General features: G+C 37.0%; 1 protein-coding gene across 3 annotated transcripts in view; it reads left to right on the top strand.

The window, feature by feature from the left end:
* Positions 1 to 11,424: 11,424 nt before the first annotated feature.
* Positions 11,425 to 20,390, top strand: part of LOC106680967 (calmegin) — a 61,222-nt gene continuing 52,256 nt past the window's right edge. Inside the window, exons 1-2 of one of the 3 annotated variants that reach the window (XM_014421027.3) lie at positions 11,425 to 11,582; positions 13,017 to 13,082. In XM_014421027.3, coding sequence (XP_014276513.1) covers positions 13,017 to 13,082 — 66 coding nt within the window. In that variant the 5' untranslated portion in view covers positions 11,425 to 11,582. Of the gene's footprint in view, positions 11,583 to 12,705; positions 12,807 to 13,016; positions 13,083 to 20,390 lie in introns of those variants that run through there. The other 2 variants (XM_067050507.1, XM_067050506.1) reach the window with 2 other exon arrangements.

Here is a 20,390-nt window from a genome sequence, read left to right as displayed (position 1 = left end):
CTCTCAACTAGATCATTAATCATTATGTTAAATAAATATGGACTTAGGACTGAGCCCTGTGGTACACCTTGTTTGGTTTGCCGATAACTGGACACTGAACTAGCATAGCGGACCTTAATATATCTCTGTCCCAGGAAAGATCGAATCCATGAGAGGAGATTGCCACCTATACCCATACCTTTCAACTTAGTAATAAGTTTTTTCCTCCATACACAGTTGAAAGCAGCTTGGAAATCAATAAACACTGCAAATGTATGTTGTCTTCTTTGGAAGCCATCTTTCACTTCCTGGGAGAATCTGATGACCTGCTCAACCGCGTTTCTCGTCATCCTGAAACCCGCCTGTCTGTCCGATAGAAGTTTTTTTGGCTCAAGATATTCTTGTAGACGCGCTATAGCCATTCGTTCAACCAGTTTACAGAGTGTGCTCGTGAGAGAGATAGGCCTGTAACCGTTGATATCGTCAGCTGGTTTTCCATTTTTTAAGATGGGTAGTACCTCCGCTTTCTTCCATTGTGCTGGGACATGGCTTTTCCACGTAAAATTTATAAATTTTAAAAGGATATCTTTTAGCTTTCTCTCCCAAGTCTTACTTGTAAACTGTAAAAATGCCTATAAAAATATTTTTATTTTTATATGGTGCAAAGAATATAACTTTACATTTTTACTAATAAGAGCAAATTATGCACATCCATACATATAGATGCTGATATTATAGAATGTTTTCGATTTAATTAATAGGTATGTAATGAAACAATTAAGAGTTGAGTCATCCAATGCCCGTCATGGCTGCCAAGGTACACATCTTTTTACCGACACTTGTCAGATGTGGACTCATTATGAGAATTTCTTAACAAAGTTACAAAGTTGGTATCAGATAATTATAAGTTAAATGGCAGTGCTTATAAGTGCAGGGTGACGGTAGCAGCGTGGTAACGAGTCTGTCTGCCAACCCATAGATTGCGAGTTCGAGCCCGGCCCTATCCGGGATTTTTTCAAGCATAAAATTATATAATACTCACTCACAATCTCCCCCCCAGGCATTTGTGAAGCCCGTTAACCAATGGGTGGCACTCACAAAAATAGGCGTGGGAGTGAGGGACCTACCCTATGAAAACCATGTCAGGAAACGCAGCATTACTTAAGTAAATCGCGTGAGGCCTGTCACGCTAATGAAAAAAATAAATGAATAAAAAAAATAAGTGATATAATCATCTTCCACATTGGAGGATAAGGCCCAGTAACTCCTAGTTTGTTTGTTGATTTGAAAGATGTGACTCATTATGAGAGTTTCTTTACAAAGTTGACGCTTAGGTGGATGTAAGGTCATAATGAGTGTAATAGCTGTGTTCATCCATGAGATAACAATATTCTGTAATCTATTTTGAAGGATAGAGCCAAGTTCCTAGTTGGTTTGCTTTTGTAACATCTAATGCAGTCCACGTTTGTTGCCAGTCACTCAAGATCTTTAGAAGTCTTGGTGGAATTAGATCTGATGGGGAGGTATAAGAGGACATTATTTTCTAGAAAATGAAAATGAAATAGGATTCTGCTGTAGCTTTATCGATATCCTTGTTACCAGTAATGTGAGAATGAATGGGAACCTATAAAAAGACCATTATTATATAAGGAAATGTAAATAACCATTTGTTTAATGATAAGATGTATATCTTAAAAGAGAGGTTTATTAGAAAAATAATTGTAAAGGGCTTTAAGGGCATTTTGATATTCAGTGCAAACTATTATTGATTGTACTATTGAGGACTTGGGCTTGGATACATGCACATCAAAGAAAAATGTACATCGATAAAACTTTCATCATACATAAAAGTATTTACTTTCCTTTTCATTCTCTCATGTATCTTAAATTGTCTTCTATCTATTCCAGACAATGAAGAGGGTGTTGGGAGATGGTAAGTGAGTCCTAAGATGTTTATATGTCTTCAGCCTAACATCAACTTTTCTCCGGACAATTAGCCCCAAAGAAGGTTTTCAAATGTGCCAGGTGTTCATCTACATTCGCTAAAAACGAACAAATCATCCATACAGATCTGGCACGCGACTCATCTATTTCTCCAAGAAACTTATTCATGAAACGTTGAGTTATAAGGGGTTTCACGTAAAGTTATGATGGTCTCTCGGATGCATTTTGGTTTGATGGTAAACTGCTAATAAGCAAAGAGTATTATTGAGTCCTAATAAGCCAAGAGTTCCTCACTGGGGCGGGAAGATGTTATAATGTTACGTGTGGGATAAGATAGAGAAACCGGAAAAAGGGACAGATTGGTGTTAGATAGGAGGACTTTCTGTCTCCACTCCCATAAGGGGTGGACTAAATATGATATGAGTACTAGAGGTCCATCTAGCAGGTTAGATACTATTGCTCTAAAACCACGGTCATTTGATTATGATATGATATCATAACATATGATCATATCATTCACCCTTTCATTGAGATTTTTTGTTAGTCCTTCAAAATTTTGGTGTTTTTCGACTTAGTATGTACCCCTCCCTTTTGCAAATTTTCAGGCCATCTCTACAAGTCTATCTATTTTTCTCCAGAAGGGGAGGAAACTCAACATAGACTGTAAATATTATTCCCAAGGATAACCCATCCCGGAAAAAATCAGAAGATAAAACGATAAGGCGCACCGTGTTATACCGTCCTTTGTCCCCCATGGGATATATGGGACCTTTGCCTTGAGTACTAAAGAATTAGTAGAGGTTCATGACGAGACAGAATATACGCTGCGATCCGGTGCAGTCGGCTTCGAGGTCTCTTAGCAGGCACCAGTTAATTTCGTGTAGTTTCTCTATTGTTTCATTTTATAAAGTTCTATTTGTCTGATTTAATTTTACTAACCCTATAGTTTACTTTATTCTTATATATCTTATTTATAGTATTAATAATTACATATATATTTGTGTCTTTGGGCAATAGTTTGATTTTTTTACAGAATTTCCTTTCTTTTCATTATTTTTCAATCTTTCAATTACGATTACCAATATAAGCAGAATTTGGCATTTACAGCGTTTCGAAAATTCCTTTAGACGTTGGATTCCGTTTGCAACACCCCTCACCTCGAGTACTCAAGAGATACAGTGAATCAGTCAATAAATGAATTATGAAGAATAGAGGATACATTCTTGGGTATCCTGCTGGAATGACCATTGATAAATGCGTAGTCTTGGGTATCCTCAGTGGCACACATCCGTTCCGTGGAGCCAAAGCCTCAGATTGCAACAAAATAGCCCTATTTATCATACAGAACTTGTCGACGACCCGCTAAGAGTTGGTATTTGGCCAAAAATCAAATGGCGTTTGTGTTCAGTTACAATGCTAACTGAAACATTAGAACTGCAAACATATTTGTGATATTCGAGTTTTAATAATTTGAAAAATTCCCCATCCTTCGAATTTAATAATTTACGCTAGTTTAAGATTATATATTTTAAAGTCCTACCGATTTGGTATAAATACACTGTTTTAAATCTTGTTAATTAACTTTAGCGATTTATTTTTGATTTAACATAGCACTAATACACATTTATAAAAACATTGGTTGTCCAGGTTATTAAATTAACAAGTTTGTGATATAATTCAAGAACGAAAGTTGAATTTATAAGTTATACTGTACCATTTATATGAAGTTTTATCATATACCACCTACCTTGCTGATATTTAAGTTTCTTTCTATATCGCCTATCTTTATTGTGTTCATTTTTATAATTAAATCGAATGTAATAGTCGACAAAAATCAGACAACCTGCGTGTGGTTACAGAAGTTTGTTGCTTTCTTTGTTTATCAAGCATTTGTACGAGTCTTAGATTTGCGGCAAGTAGGAACAATATAGATCAAGCATCAATTCCGGTCATAAGAAATATGTTTAAATAATCTGAATTCACATAAGAGTAAAATTACTTGTAATTGTAATTGCATATACTAATGATCAAGAAGTAATTGCAATTATAGTTGCAACTACTTAGCATCAAGAAGTAATTGTAATTCAGAATCAACATTACAATTACAGTAATGGTATGGATTAACTTCAACTATTTGTACAAAATTACATTAATTTTAATTGTGTCTTACAATTATTTTAGTGTAGTTTATTTTAGCTGCTCAATGCGGTTAGCCTCATGACCTCAAAAAAGGAGCTTTAGGATCAGGGGCAACTACTACGAGGTCGAGAGGAAAATCAAAAGATGGTGTCTACAGGGTTCAGTTCTATGTCCTGCCCAGTGAAAGCTAGTGTTAGACGGGTTGCTGGGAGAGCTAGGGGAATGATTATTCTTTACTACATCCTTCGTCAACAATGTGACATGGTAATTTTACCAGAGATTTTTTGGCAAAAGTGCACCGCAGCCACAGAGGGCCTATTTTACGCCATCCCTCCTCTGCTCCAAGCAGGGCAGGTGCCTTTGCAAATCTGGATATCGTATATGTGTCTCAAAAAGGTTAGGGTCTAAGTTACGATACTTCCCAAAGGTAAGGAATCGTATCCTTGCTAATGCATCACATCTACGATGTTTGCGCATTCTCATCATCCTTTCTGCAGGACCTACAGATTGATGACTTGTCAGTTCATTTTTAGAGATGCTTATTCAACTGACAGTGTACTGTATATAGACCTGCCACCCATCTATGAGTGCTCTTGTCCATATTGAGTAATGTATTACTTCTTTTTAGGGCTGGAGCCCTTTATGAATATCTCTGATTGCTCTAGTCTTCTGATGTACCTCCAAAATAACCCAGCCTTTCCCTCAGCGATCGTTTTGATGTGACTGAGGCTAATCCCACATATGAGGTTGGGTGAAAAGGGGTTGACTCAGAGTTGAGGGGGGACTCAGATCCTTTCCTAGCTAGGTATTCTGCTTGCTCAATATAATTAATGCCTTTGAGGCCAGGCACCCATTCAACCTGCACGTTGGTTAAGGAGAGAGAGTTAAAGTAAAACTTGCACTCTTCCACCAATTGGGAACGAGCCACATAACTACTCGGCGCATGGATGGCTGCCTGATTATCTGAAAAAATCGTGATAAGCCTATTCCTTCTTATTGGTCCTGAAACCATCCTCTTAGTATTACTAAGAGGTAGTCTGGCACTGAGTCACATGCGATATAGTTCGAGAGTGTCGAAAATGTGTTATATACTTAAACCGGGGAAAGCGTCTTATGACAACCTCAAGGCTTACAAATAAAGTTATTGACAGAAATATAAGAGAAATAGGTTGGTAGAGAGGCGCACTATTTGCTTTCTAAGGTGTCTAGGATTGAGAAAAGCTTGGCTTATAAGGAAATTATGGCAGCTATATTTATTGATATAGAAGGTGCCATTGATCGCATCTTGTAAAACTATGGCAAGAGTCATGGAAATTAAAGGGATGGGACAAATTTTCCATTTTTTCAGCAAATCGATTTGGAAGGGATTAGCGCAATGCCGGAAGGAAGAATGTTTACTTCAGAGCTGGGTCACACTAAAATGTGTATGAAGTCCGTCAGTGGCTGCCCGCAGGGTGGTGTACTATCTCCTCTACTATGGTGTTTGGTAGGTGAAACCTTGCTGATCAAATCTGCTGATGCAGGGTTTATTACGCAGGGATATGCCGATGATATCGCTGTGCTGATAGGAGACAAATTTCCAGAGACTATTTCTGGATTGCTTCAGACATCAATAGACCTTATGAATAGATGGTGTCAGGAATATGCCCTTGGCACTACTTTTAAAAGGCCAGTATTTGTGCCATCACTAATATACGGAACATCGTAATCAGACCGCCGCATTTAAAATGTGAACAATTAGATTTCTGTATTGAGGTCACTCTTCGTTGTAAAATGAAATGGCAACTTCATGTTAAAATGATCAGTATCAAGGAACTGAGGTGTACCTGGGCATGCAAAGGAGCCATTATTAAATCTCGGGACCTCAGACCAAAAGTTATTTATTTATTGTGCATGGCAGCGATAAAAACATAGTATTATATTCCCCTATCGTATGGTGGTTTAAGTCTATGAATAGCAAATCTCGAGCTTGGCCTGGGAAACCCCAGAGAGTGGTATGCCTTATGATGACTGATGCCAAGAGCTCCACTCTTTCTGCACCGATGGAGGTTCCCTTGAATATAACACCGCTGCATATAGAGATTGAGGCTCAAGCCCTAAGCTCTGCATATAGGTTTGCGAAATTAGGAACAAACTGCCAGTCCCTAACCTACGAAGGACATGGCAGCTTTTTCAGGATTGCTGGTAGGCATTCTGATCTTCAGCTGAAGAAGTACAGAAAGACTTTTTATAGTGTTGAGATTGATGGGGCTACACCACACAAACTGTGTAATGGGGTAAAATGTTATACAGACGGATCCATAATGGATCAAGGTTCTGGAGCAGGAATATGGAGGATGGACAGACATAACGAAAGCCTCTCCATATCGTTTAGGAAGGCACACCACGATCTTTCAGGCTGAGGTGTTTGCAATTAATGTCTGTGCCCAGAATTTAATAAAAGAGGTAAAATTTAGTAACCCACATAACCATGCCAGAATTTACAATCCTGTTTTCCTTGACCCACTTATCTATCTTCGCTGCAAGAGTAGCTCTCGATAGTGGGATTCATAGCATCTTCTTTCATCAGTACACACCTAGTAAGGTATGAGCATGCGAGCTCTTGGGTTCCCACCTCAGAATTGGTGAACCATATCCTTCCATCCCGCCTGTACCCACTACTCCCCTATCCGCGTCCCTAGACAGAACCATATTAATTCTAAACGTGGAGAGAGCATTGTTTTCATCGTTACAGAACTTTCTCCACGCCCCTCCTTTGGGTTTCCTTACACCCAATTATGGTCAGTTAGTTCACTTATATAAGTGTCCCAATAGACTGTTCTATTGGCTGTATTAAAGAGTCTCCGCGTGAGTACTCTCAGCCTACCCAGTTCCTCATTCCACCAGAGCCCTGTTTCATAATAAAGTACAAACTAATACTATTAGTCTTGTAGATTTATCTTAATTCAATTACACAGATATCTACAACAGTAACTTGTACTTTCGTATTTTTTTAATTCCTGTAATATCACTAATAGTCATCCCTATCATGAAAAAAATAAGTATTAGTATTATTACCACACTAGTTTCTACACTTGTACTATGAACTAATAATATTAGCTTTCATTATGAAACAGGGCCCTTCCTGTTTGATTTGATCCTACATCCACTGTTATTGCCAGTGTACTACCTAATAAGCGTATCCGTTAAGAACGTATTGAGGTATTTGAGTTACCAGGTGTTCCTAATGGTTCAAAGACAGCTCTTTACCTCTTTCCCAAGTTGAGACCAATAGGAATCCCAATTCGTTAACATTGGATTTCTATACATGGACTCGGTCACATCAGATACTAACAAGTTATATCTGATAGTCTGAGCATTACCCGTCGTCCGAAACATGCCTGCTCGTGATCGTAAGATTTACTCGACGTATGGCTATTGTTATGACTATGACTTTCACTCTCACCCTATTAACGAAGGTAGTTTTGCTACCTTTGTTGAGAATCTCCAAGTCATGATTCAAAATATACCCTAAAAGAGAATCACCTCTCTGGTTGATGCTCCCCCAGAGGCAGTGATGGGCGTTGCCGTACATGAAGACCACCATCTCTTCCTTTCCATCCAGCTCGTCCATCAGCTTCCTCAAATTTGCCGACGAGTATTTAAGGGCCAGTTTCGCTGCTGCCAAGTCCCAGTAACATAAGTGTCATAGAGGCAACATCTTTAATTTGTTCTTATACAGGATATAGATTCTGACACAGAAATAACACTGTACCCCAGCACCCGCCGCGGAGCACCTTTTTGGGTCCACCAGCAGCCAGTCCTCCAGATCCGCCTGCCACCAGCCCTCCTGATCCACTTGTGACTGGACCGCCGTGAGAGGTTAATGTAACGATTTCCACCTCCATGGCCTCACCAGCCACAGCCCATCTCTCAGACCTTAGAGAAGGCCTCCTCCACGTATGTATCTTAACAAAAGCCTTCCTTAATTAGTAGTTTATCAGGAAGCCTATGCCTCCCAAAAATCGTAGGGACCTCCTCACCCGCCTAATTACAACTCTCCTGGTTGTTCCAGGTCCCGAAAGGCTCCGGTCCTTAACAACAGAGCTGGAGGTACCCCATTGACCTTCGGTCTCCCGAGAACTGATCTCAGGCCTCTTCTCAGCCCTCATTGATGGTCCGGATCCCTCCGAGCTCTGTTATCGACCATGGTTGATAAGCCCGGAAGACTCCCAATGCCCTTAAGTTGTGCTACGGCCCGGTTGATAGCGCGACGCCATCTTCTCTGCGCGCCCGATCCTCTAGTGTCTCTCCTTCGGGTCTGGGGTCTGGGAACATCACCACCATTTTTGCTACTCATTCCCCCACCCCCCTGTTGTAATTCATCATCGCTTATATCTTCTACAAGTGTGGCAAGTGAGTTCCGAAAGTTTACCTGGGGCAGTTCCACTACTGGCCCTGCCAGGTCCGATAAATTTGAGGAAAACGAATCTCTACCTCCTCTCTCTGCAGTGGGCATTAAATCCAATGAGATGCGCCATGTGCCCTAAGTGTGTCGATACATGACATTATATCTGTATACACACTCTGCCATTAAGCCTAAGCTCGAGCTCCCTACACCTGTTTTGGGTGTTTCACAGGGTCCGTCATACCTTTTATAATACAACGCTACTATACCAAAAGGGACGTGACGGCCGTGCGGGTTGGGGCGCAGGTCCCAGTGCGCTAGGTTCGGAACGTTGTGTGTTAGATTCCCACCTGGGGCAGTTAAATATTCATTTTTCGGCGGTCCCGAAGAATGAATCTTGACACTCCCACCTTGATTAGTATGCGGCGGCAACCTAGGTGGGTAGGTAGCCGTCAGGGGTTGGCAAAAAGGACCCAAAAGCCCACTTGCCGGACTTGTTCCCCCCAGCAAATACCAATACTATACCAAAATTCATAATAATAGAATACATGATTAATACAATATAATAATATTTCTACATGATTGTTGGGCTTGTTTCAGGACAAATTATCTCAAACCATGGTATTATTTAAGATTACGCTGTTTTTAGTTTCTTTTTAATCACTAAACTAGATCGAAACATTTTGTTTAAAATATTTACTGCAAGAAAAAAATGGAATACGATTTTTAAAAGTTTTAGTGTTAAAGTACAAAAAGCTTTCTTTACTCTTAGCCAAAATGTAACACTATTATTTTCTTAGTCAAATACCAGCACAATACTTTGTCTTCAGCAAAGTATGCGGGTTTTAACCCACAAACCTAAGGTCTGGTTCATCGAGAGCAAGAAAGAACTACCACTCTGTGGCGGCTTAGTCTTTGTGGACGCCAAAATACTGACTCATTAAAATCCAGAGGTATGTATAGAGGAGCTGTACTGGTGTAGATTTCATTTTAAAAAGAAAATTTGCCTCTAGGTAGGCTTAGACAAGGGGCGGTTTTACTACGCTTGTGAAATCACCGATTTCGTTGAAACATTTTGTGGTGATACTAGGTAAAAAACTATTAGGGTTCTTCCACCCTAGGAGCCGAGGAAAAAATATTTTACATAATTTTAGAAATTGTTTATGCTATCATATGCCATCTTTACTCTACATGTATTTAAAGAATATTATATACCAATAAATTTTATTAGTATTTAAGATTTTATCGATTTTTTCATACAAATCAAAAATTATAAATTTTTGGAGCACTAACGTTATCCTAATCCAACGTAATTATAACCGTTAGAAAACTGAATTTCAGCCCTTTCAACCAGTATGAATATTTTTTAATTTAATGCTTTCATGTGATTGGAAAAACAGTTACAAATCAAGAAAAATTTCTCGTATGTTTTATTTTATATCTTGGGTTCTATTTTTTTTACGAAGGTAGATTTTGTACCATTGCTTGTAGTTTCGTGTAAATTAGTGACGTCATCTTGAGAATAATGTTTTTTTTTTTGTAATTTCTGAAAAAAAAAAATCGAAGACCAAATTTATAATTATAAAAAAAAAATATTCAAACTCATTTTTAGATTTCTTAAGCCGAGTTACGTCAGGGATGTCATTTGTCGTACAAATGTATTGAATTGTTCCTGTAATTTGTCGTGAAGCTGTTTGTAAGTCATACGAAAAAGGTTAGTTGCAGTCGGAATGCGTAGGTCGGTGTGAATGGTTTCGTTTAAAATACAGAGTGGTGAGTTCGTTGCTAGTCTTAAAACTTATGATTGAAAGGTTTGTATTTTTTAAAACTGTATCTTTTTAGCAAGTCCATAAATTAGGAGTAAGTTCATTTGGATGGAAGTAAATAATTTTAGGCGTTAAGTTTCTATCTGAGTGGTAATTTAGAGCGTCTGTTTAGTAAGGAATTAAGTTGAAACTAAGCCAGTGGTCTGCGGCACCGTTTATTTTTTTACCTGCCTGATACACTAAGTAATGAACTAGCTAACAACCGAACGCAGCTGACAGATATTTTCGGGTCGTGGAAATTCCGCTATACTTTTTAATTTAAGAGAATAATGTATTTATGCACTGCACTTGTTCTTGTATATGCCAATTTCCGATAATTAAACCATTTAATTAGGAGATACATAGTCGAATCATAGTAGAGCATGGTCAGCATTGGATGTATTTTATTTTCTGCTAGAAACTGCTATCACTTGGGTTCACAGTACGTTTATCTCAGGACAAATCTACTTCATTAGTTTGTCAACAATGTCTGCTGGTATCTCCAGATCCGTAGTGCCAATGGTCATGAGGACAGCCTGCATGGTACCAAGGGGTAACCTCAGCCACAGTGTTCTGACTATAACTGAAACGGGCGCTTGAACGTTGGAATATTTCAGCGACCTTTCTCAGAAATTATAATCCAGGGGTGGAATTATAATTTCGCGTCATACTTTTAGTTATTCCAGCCCAAGAGGTTGTTGCTTCAATCCAGCCAAACCGTAATTCAGTGATAATAAAAAGAAGATGGACCGGGTGCGGTCAAAATGACTGAAATAGTAAATAAGTAGGTTAGTACCCGGACCATCTTCCTTTTATTAATTACACATGGTCAATCAACGATCTTCCCACAATTCAGTGCCTGCATTCAAAAAGGTGGAGTTTACTTTTCCATAGAGATTACTAGAGTATGTAAATAAAAACGTTAATAAGAAACGCTCAATCTTATTGAAATTTATTGTGGTTTTAACTGTAATTTTTATGAAAATTTTAATTCTAAATACAAATTTTTCCGTAATAATTCTCAAACTTATTTAAATAAAAAAAATTTATGAAATTGTAAATTCATTTCTGTTTTTTTGTATGTATTGTACTATAACTACATTATCTAGTATACCTGGCCATCACTTTAGATAGTTTCATTTTACAATAACCTCTTACTTCGTTGCCAGGTCGCAGCTCTTTGTAGAAGCATTTGAGAAGGCTGCATTGACTTCCTTTCATTTGTATTTCAAGCGATATTTTGCTTTTGATAACGGAGGTTCTATATACAATTATTGTCCTCTGATAGAATAGATACTTATGTTTTTTAAATCTCATATTTTATTAAGGTATGGGTTTTAGTTAACGTATATTGTATATTGAAATGTTTTTGTAGTAAGTTATATCTTACAGCAGTGTTATGTTTTATACTAATTTGCTTATGTAGAATAATATATAGGGTTAATTGGATGCCATATCATTTTTAAATATGGTTTTGACTATAAGTTTTTGTTTAAAATTTTATTGTTATATTAAACTGTTATGTGTATTTAAACATTTAATTTTATTTAAATATATATTTATATATCTGGATGATTGACTGTTAGTTAATTTGAAGGAGATAGTCAGGCTGCAGTCAAGAAGGAAGAAAAAATAGTTATAACTATTTATTTATTATCTACTGACATTAGAACCTATGTTGTAGGTCTCATCAGGGATACAATAAAAAGATAGAAGGTAGAGTTAATAATGTTAGGGTAAAAGAGTGGTATAATTTTTTTTCTATTATATGTTTTATATCATTCTTTTACATTTACATTAACTCTACCCTTTTATCTTTTTATTGTAGCCATGTTGAAGATCTACAACGTAGGTCGAAACATGAGCACAAAATAAATAAATAATTATTACTATTCTTTTTTCCTCCTTGAGTGAAGACCTGATCATCTGCTTCATATTTTATTTAGACTCATTTCCTTTTAGTAATATTGTGTCTTGAATTTGATTTTTTATGTGTAATAGTTGTGATTATGAAATTTTCTTTTTAATCTCCACATTATTTTTTAAATATTTGATTCTTTGGCACATGACCTAACAATGTATTTTAGAATAATCAATAGCAAGTTACTAATAAACTCTTAAATATATATCATTAATAGTGTTCATATATTATTATAATAATATCATAAATAGAATCAATTATAATTGGATCTGATTTGTACTAAGGCTTCATTCTGTTTCAAAACTAAAACCTTTCAGTGCTCTTGATTAGTATATGATTATTATTTTCCCATTATATTTATATATTCCCTCACTAATTTAAAAAGTTGTATTCTAGCCATTTATTTATCTATATTTAGTTAACTTTATTATTATTATTGTGTAATAAATGTTTTATTTTATTTATTTGAATGGATTTTGGTTTTAAAAGTGTTTTTATAATCAGTATGAATCAGAGCTCTACATTTTTCTGTTTGTTTTAAATTAATAGCAGGGGACTTCGTTGGCTTTTCCGGGTAGTTGTCATTAGTATTTTTTAAGCACACATGGAATTTACTAGTGCCCTTATGCATGTAATAATGAAGTACTTTATTTTGGTTATTTATTTTTTATGGCTTAATTAAAAAATAAAAATAAAATTGTCTTAGTAAAGGAGTTATGTAGCTTTATTTTATTTATGATTTTCATATATGTATTAATTTCATATTTTTAACTTTAATTATGAATTGAAACATTGTTTTTTTAATTAATTATTATATTTATCTGTGCGTGTTATTTTTCAGATGAATATCGTCAGTGTATTATTCACTTTATTATACTTACATTCAAGCGTCTCATCTCTCAACCAGGTTAGAAATTATAAATAAAATATTTGTTTTGTTTGTAAGGTAAATTGGAACCTTGGTATATTTATTTATCTCAAAAAGACATATCTTACTACATTGAATGAAAATTTGAGAACCAACTAGTCATAATCTCAAAACATTTGCCCAACTCAATTGATTGTTCATTAGTAGGTTTCATGCTATTTTTGAGATGAAAAATGAAATTGAATATAAAAAAGTGTAATACTGTTCAAATGTTAAACATTAAAAATAAAATACTACAAAAATTATAGCGTTTAAAATCAAATTATTATTCAACATCTTACTGTACTCAGTTACACAACAAAAATAAATCAATAAATTGATCAAACAATATCCGATAATAATAAATTTTGGTATTATGAACAGTTTCATTATTTATTTTCTTAAGATTATAAAATACATTCCTAGAGGTCTAACCTCAACTCTAGCATCAATGTTATAAAAAAAAATGAAAATTGGATAATAATTTAATAAATTTTTTAGTTCTTGTTTATCCAGTAAAAAGAGGCAATTTGACTTGTTTCAAGACATTTATTATGACTTTTAGTTTAGAGCTCTCATAGATATTACTTTGGCAAATTGTTAAGTTTTGGGGTAAAAATTTTTATATTGATGTTTATCTTGCTGTTCAAATTATGCATTCGTAATAAATACATTAAGTTACTTATTCTGTAAAAAAAAATATATCACATCAAAATATATAGAATAGATATGTAATATGTTTATAGACAAGTATAAAATAAAATGTTTGTGAAGCTTTTCTTTATTTAGGTATAAAATATAAAGGATGTTAGTGCGAGTTAGTAGAATGAAAATTCAGCTTTTCACCAGTTGTAGTAATGTTGAATTTGAATAAAATTCTGAGGTGTCAATTTTTTTTGTGAACGTGGGACATCAGTAGGAAATAAATATCTCCCCGAAAATTTCTAATTTATTTAATTCGATCAACAAACTTCTTTTTTATTTATTATGTTCACTAATCAAACTTTGTAATCAAAAATGAAAAAAGGAGGTTAATCCCCTTCAAAATTTGATGTATTATGTTTCAAGATATACAGACTCTAAAAATCAAAGAAAAAAAAATGTGCCAACCATGGCATTTCTCAGATACTGATGGATAGATTTTTTTTTTTAAAGTCTCTTCACGTTTGCCTAACAATGGGAAATTTGTGCATGTGCAAGTATGTGGACAAGTTATTTAGATTTAGGTACAAATTGGCCTCAATTTGTGGCCAATCTGTCAGGTGTCAGTTTATGGCCACAAATCAAAGGATGCTTGTGCTGTGTCCACACATTTGTTTTCAGTATGCATTGTTTTAGAATTGCCAATAGATGAATTTTTGTACTCTTTGTATTTTAATTAACTAAAAAATCTCTCCAACCTTTGGATTATATAATTAACTCTTGTTTAAGATATATTTTAAAATCCTATTGCTTTACCAGTTTATTTTAGATTTAACATAGCACATATATTTATGAAGACATTATATGTCTAGATAATTAAGTTTAAAATTATAAGGTTGTAAGAGAGAAAGTATATTATCCAATAAATGGTATAGAAAGTTTACCCGAATATAATAACAATGAAATACAACTAATAATCTTTGACATCTTGAAAAACCTAATAATCAAAAGTACCTATATTTAAACATGATATTCACAAATACACCTGGACATCACTGGATTCGCAAACCTGAAATCAAATTGATAATTTCTTGTTATGACATAGATGGCGAATTAGTATAGTTAGCATGAGATCTTATCGCTAGGCAGAGTGTGGGGCAGATCATGATCTAGTAATTATGGAAATTTGACCAAAACATAAATTAAAGAAGAAAAAATTAAATAGTTTCTGTTCTGAAAATTTTAATCTGGGAAAATTAAAAATCAATTAGAAATAAATTTGTGCTAGAAATCAAAAATGGATTTAGATTAAAAATTCATTAGTACAATGGAAAATATTAATTTTTTTTTCATTTCTTAAAAAAATTCAAAATTTTCCTTTAGTAGTGCCTTCATGTCGCCACATTCTTGTCTTCTACCTGGTTTCTGGTTGGAGAGGCAGTTAGTTCTATGGTAATAATAATAATAATAATCTTTATTTATTCTGGGATTGATCCCTTTAGAATAATATAAAGGCCTCAAAATTAGGTTTTAGAGCCTTAGGGTAGAGATGAAATTACAAAATGTCATAAAATAAAATAAAACAATGAATTTGAAAAGATACAAATATACAACAATAATTAACAGAATATGTAAAATAATGATTGAACAAATAAAATGAAACCACATGTCATATATAAAACATGTCAGAAAATGACTTCTGATTATAAATAAAAAGTAAAAATAAATTATAAAAAATCAAATATAATTAAACTAAAAAAACATCAAATGAAAAGATACCATCTCTGCTACTGTAAATATTTACTATTATAAACGAAAATCTGAGACATAAAATACAGAAAATATATAAAGCTTTTTTGAAACTTCCAATTGTTATTCTTCGGAATTGGGTGGACAGAAGGTAGTCGAAGATATGAGATTTGAAGATTAGAAGGGTATTAGAACTACAAATAAAGGAGGGAATAGAATTCCATAGGGAAGAGGAACGGATGAGGAAAGATCTACCGAAGGCTGTGGTTCGATAGCCAATTACATATAAGTCTGAAGGCCATGAGCGGGAATGCAATGAGGATTTAAATTGAAGGATATCAGAGATGTACGATGGACGGCGAGATTAGATAACTTGGTAGAAGAAGGAAGCAAGAAAATATTTACGATGGAAGGAGGAGTAAAGCCACTTCATAAAATCAGGTTACAGAGGCGTCGGTGGGGACCCCAAAGATGAATCATACAAAGCAATTATTTATCCGTTTTAATTTTGCTTCGAGATCCTCCAAGATACCCCTGTAAACATCAATAATCAAAGTGGGGGAATATTAAGGAAGTAACCAGGAGCCTACGGGTTTCAAAAGGAAGTAGGTGACGAAGATAATTTAAAGGCTTTAGGGTGAAGGTACGATGGGAAAATGAGACTCGCCCTGATGACCCTGTCTGCGAGGGATGTTAGCGGAGCCTGAGCATCAGAGATTACCTGGACCCCTTGCTCTGCCTTCGGTGCCAAGAATATGGACACTCTGCCAAAGCCTGTATAAAGGAGGTGGCGTGCAGGTGGTGCCCAGGGACTGGGTAGAAAGTTAAGGAGTGTCCTGAAAAGAAGAAGGGTGAACCCTCGTGTTGTAGAAATTGCAAGGCGAGTGGCAGAGTAGGGAAAGATCTCAGACATTGTGCGGGCAGCAGGGAATGGCCGGTACATCTGGAGATGATGGTCAAGCAGGCGAAGAAGACCTGGTATGCGCAGGCTACATATCCTGCAGGTCAATATGGGCCGAAGACGAGTGGTCGCGGACGAATTGAGAACTCGCCTGAAGTGCTGACATCTTGGCTATTTAAGAGCCTTGTTGTCGAAAGAATGTGGTCACGAGTTTTGGAAATACGTCGAGGGTGGTTGGTCTAGACAATGGCGAGAGGAGGCCTAGAGCAGTGATTGTTGTCGTTAACCCTGCCCTCGACGTAATGGAATTGAAGCAATTCACCACAGCAGATCAGGCGGCATGTTATGTCGGGTGGGGCAGAGTTGCCTTCCCTCTGGTTTCAGCATATATGCCGCCACGACAGGCGAATGTAAATATCAATGTAGGATAATAATATAGCTGCTGTGAAGGCTGTCGCGCTAAAGTATAAAAGCGTGATAGTCTGTTCCGACACCAATTCATGGAGCACGGCCTGGAGTTCTGTTTGCACAGACGCTAGAGGGAGGTTGGTAGAAGAATTCATGGGGAGGTGTCAGCTGGTTATTATGAACGAGCCTTTTGGTCCCACATTTGTTGGAGCGTGGGGCCAGAGTTATACAGAGGGGATACATGTGACATTTGCCACGGCTCCCATAGCAAAGCGTATTGCAGACTGGACCCTATGGTCAGACACGAGCTCTGTCCAGCAGGTCATAGCCTTCGGTGTGGTGGAGGAGGAAGGTGGTGCCCCAGAAGTAAAAAAGGGCCTTGTGACCCGATCAGCAAACTGGAGAGGGTTTTCCAGTGAATTGGAGGGAATACTAGCTGATAGAATGGGAGGAGATGACCTTGATAGATGAGGAGCCCGAGATTGACCACAGAGTGGCAATGCTTATGGGCGCCATCACTGAAGCTGTGAGTATCACTATATCCAACACGGAAGGGCGAGAGTACGTCCGGTCCCATGGTGGACGCTGACTCTAACGCAGTTAAAAAAAGAATACTACAGGGCCAGGCGTAGGTACCAGGAGTACAGAAACGACGAGAGGAGGCCTGCACTTTGAGAAGAATCTAAGCATAGGTATAGGGTATACCGAAACAGAGTGCGTTGCCAGAAGTAGAAGTCCTGGGACGAATTTATTGTAGAGGAATCAGAAAAGAATCCCTGGGGAATCCCGTACAGGGTGGCGCTGGGAAAGGTTAAGCCATTACAAGTGATGACGACTATTAGATTGAGAGGTGCCTAGGCAACCACCTTGGAGGAGGCTGCCAAGATTTATCTAGATTATACATACCCTAGGGATGATCCGTCTCAGGATAGTGCAGATGATGGAATGGTTAGACGCACCACGTTATACCCACCATGTACCGACCTATGTAATCTATACTCCCTCCTAGGTAGTTACCTCAATAACAGGAGTGTCAGGATCAGGGGTAACTACTACGAGGTCGAGAAAAAAATCAAAAGAGGATGTCCGCAGGGTTCGGTGCTAGGACCAGCTCTGTGGAAGCTAGTATTCGATGAGTTGCTGGGGGAACTAGAGGACAAGGGGTTCCTTGCCACGGCCTACGTCGACGACCTGGCAGTCATCGTGTCCAAGAACAGCAGATCCAGACTAAAGACAGAAGCGGAGAGGTGTGCCAGTCTCGTAGGAGAGTGGTGCGTGAAGAGGAAGTTGAGTATGGCAGCAGCCAAGACTCAGGCCATACTCATAAGAGGCTCCACAGACAGGGCTCATCCTATCACCCTGGATATCCAAGGAGAGAGGGTTAGACCGGGTGAGGAGGTGACATATATTGGTGTGAGGATAAGAAGAAGATTCGATGCCACTTCTCACCTGGTGTATCTAAAGGACAGGGTGACACTGTCACTCAATGGATTAGGTAGGATAGGGGGTGCATTTTGGGGCCTCAGATACCCCGCAACGATGACCATATATAAAGGTGTGATCTTGGGTATTCTGAGGTACGCATCCCCTGCGTGGAGCCGAAACCTCACGCAAACACAGAACAGAAAACTGGCCACCATACACAGATTGGCTCTGCTGAGGGTCACGAAGACATACAGAACGGTGTCACATGAGGCGGTGCAGGTGCTGGCCGGAGGGATGCTCCTTAAATATGAAGTAAAGAGGCAGGGACTACCGGAGGAGCTCCGAGAGAGAATCGGCGAGACTCCAAACTTATGAAAGAATATGTTGTGGGAGGACTCAATACTGGAGTGGAATGGACGGTGGGTAGCAAGCCAGATAGCAAGGACGCTACTTTGAGAAAATTCTTCCCTACCGTCCTTTCTAGATTGAAGGCTAAATGGGTCCTCCCAGACTATTGGGTCTCACAGATCCTAACAGGACACGGGGGGTTTCGGGGAAAGCTGCAGAGCTTTGGAAAGAACATCGACCCCCGGTGCCCCACGTGTGGAGTTCCTGAAACAGCAGAACACGTAATAGTAGATTGCTCCGCCATGGCAGGACACCGAGCTAGGCTGTCGAGAAAGACCGGGATTTTCACCCTCGCCGAGTCTAACTTCCCCTGTTTGATTGAAGAAGAGAATTATCCCTTCTTCAGGGAGTTCATTTACGGATGGAAGGAGGTGGTGCGCCCAACTCATTTCACAATGGGGTAGTGCACTGGGATTGTGCATGCCACTGCTCCCTAAGATCACCAATTCTTTTTTTTTTTTTTATCTTTAGGAGCAGTGGCATGCGCAATCCCCAGTGCACTACCCCACTGCTCCCGCACCCCGTATGCCAGAAAAGGCAAGGGATGGGGATTTAAAAAAAAAAAAAAGAATTAAAAAAAAAAAAAGGTACGATGGGAAACATCGGGGACATGGTTTTTCCAGGAGAGAGTTTGGTCAATAGTATACCAAGGTTTTTAACGTATGGATGGAATTGTATTAGATCGTTGTTTAGGAATAAGGTTGGAATATGATGAATAGTTTTCAGGAGGTGATTGAATCCTATTACAATTGCCTTAGTCTTCTCAGCATTCAACTTAAGCTTAAACTTGGTAGGCTCATGTAAACAAATAAACAGTTCATCCTGACGAATCGTGTAAATTCAGTATTTTTAGTACATTAATTTGTAGTATTTACCTTCTACTAAAATACTGCAATAACCACCTTTCAACATTAGGTGATTGATAATTGGACACAGCCAAATGTCCAACTGAAAAATACCATGAATAATGAATATTGTAACAATATTTTTAAATTATGAATTTTGTTTTTAGATTGATTTTTTATTTACAAAGTTGGTAATGTTAAATCCATTTGTTTTAATTAGTTTGGATTAGTGTTTTTTTACCCTATTTTAAAAATCATAATATTACTATGTAAAATCTACCCAAAGATACACATGAACCCAAACAAAAGAAATAATTATAAGAACCAACTAAATTAAAGTATAATGTATGACTCCACTTGTTCCTTCACTTATAATTTTGAATGGACAAAAATTATTATGTTTAAATTAATTAGCTTCTAGGTGGCTTATTTGATGTTACTTTGATTGGAGAAGTTTGTCGGGGGTGTGGTCAGCAAAGAACAACATAAGTAAACAAAACCATATTTATTTATTTAATGCTGACGTTTCGACCTGACTTTCAGGTCTTCATCAGGGCTATAGACCAAAAGAGATGACAACAACATTTAGAGAAACATAAAATTGAAAAGGAATAGTATACAAACAAATTTGGAATTATACAAAATATTGAATTGAATCATAAATGATAAAAAATTGATAACTGATAATTGAATAGTAAAAAAAATTAAATTGATTGATAATCATGGAATTAGATAGTATTAGATTGAAAACAGTGAAAGAGGTCAAAAAATTATGAATAAAAATTAATAAGAATAAAGAAAAAATTTATAAAAAATAAAATCGAAAATTGACAATGGTAGATAAAATAAAATAAATTATGGGTGCTTTAATAAATTAACTATTTGGGAATAGGCTTGAGATAGGTTTTGTTTGTCTGTTTTATGATGGAT

Source organism: Halyomorpha halys, unplaced genomic scaffold (assembly GCF_000696795.3).
Source record: "Halyomorpha halys isolate HHAL.00 unplaced genomic scaffold, Hhal_1.1 Scaffold301.1, whole genome shotgun sequence".
NCBI lineage: Eukaryota > Metazoa > Arthropoda > Insecta > Hemiptera > Pentatomidae > Halyomorpha > Halyomorpha halys.
Note: the sequence above shows the minus strand (reverse complement) of the source record. Positions and strands in the feature narration are given on the sequence as shown.